The 5,086-nt window shown below is 40.0% G+C and overlaps 1 protein-coding gene across 1 annotated transcript; it reads left to right on the plus strand.

Moving 5' to 3' along the window:
- Positions 1 to 522: 522 nt before the first annotated feature.
- On the plus strand, positions 523 to 3,915 carry LOC149562137 (uncharacterized). Its single transcript, XM_089825674.1, has 5 exons — positions 523 to 1,132; positions 1,229 to 1,281; positions 1,376 to 1,468; positions 1,555 to 2,332; positions 2,568 to 3,915. The coding sequence occupies exons 1-5, from the start codon at positions 947 to 949 to the stop codon at positions 3,612 to 3,614; spliced, it is 2,157 nt and encodes a 718-aa protein (XP_089681800.1). The 5' UTR covers positions 523 to 946; the 3' UTR covers positions 3,615 to 3,915.
- The last annotated feature ends 1,171 nt before the right edge of the window (positions 3,916 to 5,086 follow it).

A 5,086-nucleotide genomic window follows, 5' to 3' on the forward strand; every position in this document is an offset into this window, starting at 1 on the left:
CTCTTGATTTTTATAAAGTGACCTTATGAAACATTATAATATTTAATTTAAATAGTCACTTTACCGTTGTAACTTCAAACATTAAAATAATATACCAAATAAACTTGAAATCCCACATATAATAGCTCATTAGAAAGAGCCCAGCAAAACGCATCTCATCCTGTCACTGAAAATTGAAGGCACTGCATCCCCCTATTGGCTTACTAAAAATAGTAAGTCTTCCTGACAACCCAATAAACGAACTCCGTTTGGCCTGTAATTAAATTTGACTAGGCCAAATAACCTCAAGATCACTTTTGAAGTCCTGGTTAGCCCTCAGGACCGTGGGGAAATAGGCTAACGACAACATCATGCTATGAATGTTAAAAAAGAGACATTATAAGAATTCATGAAATCAATTTTTATTATGAAATTGATAAAACCATCTTTAATTTAAACTATTCCAAATTATTGTTGTTTTAAATTGCCACCATTTTTGAAGAAGCCCTTCCCCTAAAACTGTACCCTTGTAAGGGCTCCCCGAGACTCACTTGTTATTAAGCCTTAACACATCGATGGGTGGCGTGAAATTTGAAGTTATCCAGCAATCAACGGAATCAAAAGCCGAACGAACGGATCTGTCCAGGAAGGTAACGGTAAACACGGTGAACCAAAATTTTAATACATAGGTAGGGTTGTTATTTAATCTTGAATTTGCATCTTTTAACTCCGTACTTGAGTTGCAATCTGAGGTTTGGTTAAGATCGGAAGAACCTTAGCCTTATTGAATCTGTGAACACCAAAACAAACGGATTTTTCTCTGAACGGAAAATGGGTATGGATATTTTGTTTGGACGGAATAATCGACTTGGTATACCTGCCTCATCTGCATTAAGTAACTTGTTAATGATATATGAATCTCGACGATGACGATGACGATGGCGATGACGATGGTGATGAAAAATAGATGAAACGAACAGTTCGATCCGGGAGAAAGGGAACAGCAAAGATGGAGAGGGATAATAACAAGTGGGGGACTTGGGAAGAACTGCTTCTGGGGAGTGCAGTGAAAAGGCATGGAACCAACAATTGGGATTCCGTTGCAATGGAGATCCAGGCCCGCAAAATGTCCCCATTTGCTTTCTCTTCACAGGTGAAAGATTTCACGCCAACCACAATGCTTACCATTTCTTTTTCCTTCCTTCCGATAATCACTCACTAATAATTGCAAGGTCTTGTTTCTCTGTAGGATTGTAAGGTCAAATATCATGTCCTCCAAGGCAGATTCAACAATAGTTGCAGGTGGGTGCGTTTCCTTTTTGAGTTTTTTGCCCCCATTTGCTCTCCACTGAGATGTGTTTGATGAGATTTGATTTGGGTGTTTTGTAATTTGCAGCAACAATAATGGCATGCCGTGGCTGGAGGAGCTCAGGAAGCTGAGAGTCGCTGACCTCAAGAGAGAGCTTCAACGCTATGATGATTCCATTGTGTATGTCCCCATTTGACTGCCATTGGTCATTTAAATCTCTGATTTGTGATGGGATTGGGATCTTATGACCTTTGCTTTTGTTACAGCTCTCTGGAGACGAAGCTGAGAAGGCTCAAGGCCGAACGGGAGCAGAGTTGTGTGAAAGAAGAGGAGGAAGATTCGTGTTTGGGGAAGGCAGATCTGCAGCAGGAGAAACAAGATCCGCCACAACCAGAGGTCCCTTGCGTTGAAGCTTCTCCCTTTAAGGCTGGGGTTGAAGGTTGTGCGCCGGCCTCCCCTTTGGATTCGTATTACGGAAGCTCCGAGACAACAGCCAAGGATCAAGGACCTCACAGGTCGAAACAGGACTTGCCAGAATCTACGGATGTGCAATCCCAAAGACTGGTGAGGCCTTCAGGTGATGGCTTCCAAGAGGGCAGCGCTGAATCCAGAGAAATTGGAGAGGAGGAGGAGGCCGGAAAAGGAATCTGCGAAAACAGGGGTGACAGGAAAGATGGGCCTTTACCCAGGCCTTGCGATTCGAGTGATGTGTTGAGCTCTGCAGATTATTCGACCAGAGGAGGAAGAAAGGGGGATGGGGATGGCGATGGCAGCAGCCATGAAGATGAAGACGAAGGTGAAGGTGAAAATGTTGAAGGGCAGGAGAAGGATTCTGTGGGAGTGTCCCAATGGAATGAGCAGCAGCAACAGCCAAAATGTTCAGGCGAAAGCCAAGGCGCGGAAACAGATGAGATGTCGAGCATGAGCCAGAGAAGCCGAAGGGAGGCCAAGGTACCTGGCAAATTGCTCCCTCTCCTCGAATGTTTGAGGACTATCAGTGCCCACAAGTTTGGCTCCATCTTCAAACATCCGCTACAATCTCAGGTTTGATCATTATGCCCTCTATTTATGACTAACTTTTCAGACCTAAACTTTAGGCATAGGCCCAAATTTCAGAACTGGACTTTTGGGCCTAAGCCTCAAAACATTTCAGTAGCCTCACTTACAGCTACTTTCAGGCTTTTCATGGCCGGATCAGGGTTTTGATATTTCGTTTTTCGAGTATAAATTGATCTGCTTACGAGCATCAATCACACAATTAATAAACTGTTATTTGCAGGGTGAGGTGTATCGGAGCATGATTCGAAGACATATGGACTTGGGCATGGTGAGATCTAAGCTAGAGGAAGGCTCCTATTCTGGCAGTCTGGAATTCTTCAGAGATGTGCTTCTGGTGTTCAACAATGCGCTTGTGTATTATCCAAAGTCTTCTCAGGAATTTGTAGCCGCATATGTGCTTCGTGAAGTAGCCAGCAAGGAAATGGAAAACATTTTCCAAACAGAGGCTCTGCTGAAACAGGAAGGCCCGTCCACGAGAAAGAGGGAGCCCAGAAAGGGTTCGGAGATGAAGCCCATCATCGTTTGCAGAAAAAGAAGTGCAAGCGGTGAAAGCACCAAAAACGCACTACAATCATCAACATCTGCTCTTGCTGCCACACAGATGCAACAATCTGAAAGTAGCAAACAAGTTGAGATGAAGGATTCAGAGGTGGATGAAACCAAGGCTGCAAAAGGTAAAATCCAGGAGGCCTCAAAGACTCCTTCCCAGGCTCCTCTTAACAACACCCCTGATTCAAAATCACAAGAGAAACCTCCAGATGCCATGGTGGCTAGTTCGAATTCAATCAAAGGCAATGCTAAACAGCAGAGTAAACCGCAACATTTGGCGGAGAGCTTGAGAAGCAATGTAATGGATACACACAATCCTGACCGTGCCATTAAAAAAAAAACAAAGAAAGCTTTAAAAACTGAAGATCTGAGTGAGTTTGTTGCGTCCAATAAGATCTCTGAAAGTGCGGCTATTAGACCAAAGAAGAGCGGCAGCATAAAGACTGAACCTTCCAAGATTCGTACCCCAATTATGGAAACCAAGAACATTTGCAGCAGCAGCAGCATCAATAGACAAGAGAAGAAGAAAGATGAAGAGTTGAATATGCCTCACAAGCAATCAGTAAAAGCCAATGCTAGTATTCAAGCATATTCTCTTCACAAGAGGGGAGTCGGAAGACCACCAAAACATGCTCAACAAAAGCCACCCCAGCAACAGCAAGAAGGTGAAGAATCCGAACTTCTAGTTAGCAAACCAAGGAAAAAGGCTAGAAGATGATTATGTTTTTGATTGCACATATATCAACTGATCTAGGTAACTGCTTCTTCGTTGGAGCCAAAAGCTAAAAATCATGCTCATTTACCATTTGTAACTAGTAATGGTGATAAGAGTTGAGTATTGATGCCCTGTACTTTACTCCTGCCCACTCAACCATTTATAACTAGTAATGGTGATAAGAGTTGAGTATTGATGCCCTGTACTTTACTCCTGCCCACTCAACATACATATAGATGCTTGATTCCAACTTAGTTATGTGTATTTGTCATTTCTTTTTATATAATTGTTTAGCTGTTTAGTATGGGAATAGTCTTATTTCTGTTTCAGTCAAGAAAATTGAGCTATTCAAAATTATTTTACTTCTTGAAGTCATTCAACTTCACTAATAAATAAAAATCAATTGATATTGTGTCATTAATCAATTGATACTATGTCATTTGTATAGAAAAATTATATTATATAAAAAAATTTAGTTCAATTTATTAATCGATTTATTAAAAATCTAAAAATTTATGTCTAAATTTATGAGATTTTAACATTCAACAGCTCTGTTATGAACATTTATAATTGTGCCTAATCTCATTTTAATACTTATTTAATTTGATATATAATTGCGTTAGAATAACTTTTTTATTTATTTTTTAATAATTTACATTAGTTTTTAATATTTATCCCATCTCTACTTTCCCATATTTCTAGGAAGTTGCTATTCTTATTAATAACTATTTAAAGCATTCATGGTTATTCACATTCATAAATTCAATCTCAACCATTCAGATCAATTCTTCTTTGATTCTTAGTCCTACAGCATCCAAGTCTAATGTTGAAGGATTTTGCATTCACCCCAAATTTTGAAATCCAAAATCTATATCTTACTAAAAGTCAAGATGTTTAATGTGTGAAAATTCAAAACTAGTCAATGGGCTGGACTATAAGGAATACTCGTCAGTCTATCCACCCCTCAATCCTTAGCTAAATTAATGAAATGATAATTTTTATTTTATTTTAGAATAAGTTGATAGATGTTTTTTATTAACACAAGTTTTAACGGGTGCCTGAAACCTAACAGTAAACAAAAGAAGCCGACACTAAAGTCTGGAGCATGAAGCAAATCAACAAGAAACAACATGCCATAGAAGGCCAGGAGAACTTGACAAAATAAAACACAACCTATGAAAGAGCAGGCAAGCCTAGCAAATGAAAAACTAAAGGAAAAATAGAAAAGCTAGGGGAACCAATCAAGCACCGTATATTTGACCAGCTCAGCAATCTTGAGCTCCAACATTTCCATTCTCTCAATTGCTTCACTCATCAATTGTATGCAATCTGTGTCCCTCTTCTTCTTGTTCAATCTCATTCTATTGCTCGGGTTCTCAACAAGGGGGTTGACACCATCTTTTGTTACCATGTTGTCCTCATTTTCCATGTCATCTTTGACCCCTATGCTAACCTCCATCATAATGTGTAGTTAT

This window comes from Cupressus sempervirens, chromosome 4 (assembly GCF_028749045.1).
Source record: "Cupressus sempervirens isolate cs-2001-9-10 chromosome 4, ASM2874904v1, whole genome shotgun sequence".
NCBI classification, from domain to species: Eukaryota; Viridiplantae; Streptophyta; class Pinopsida; order Cupressales; family Cupressaceae; genus Cupressus; species Cupressus sempervirens.

Excerpts from the sequence above, each read along its gene's own strand:
- LOC149562137 (XM_089825674.1), top strand. The coding sequence starts at position 947 with ATGAAACGAACAGTTCGATCCGGGAGAAAGGGAACAGCAAAGATGGAG. Across the intron at positions 1,133-1,228 it reads CATTTGCTTTCTCTTCACAG|GATTGTAAGGTCAAATATCA; the intron begins GTGAAAGATTTC and ends GTTTCTCTGTAG. Across the intron at positions 2,333-2,567 it reads AACATCCGCTACAATCTCAG|GGTGAGGTGTATCGGAGCAT; the intron begins GTTTGATCATTA and ends TGTTATTTGCAG.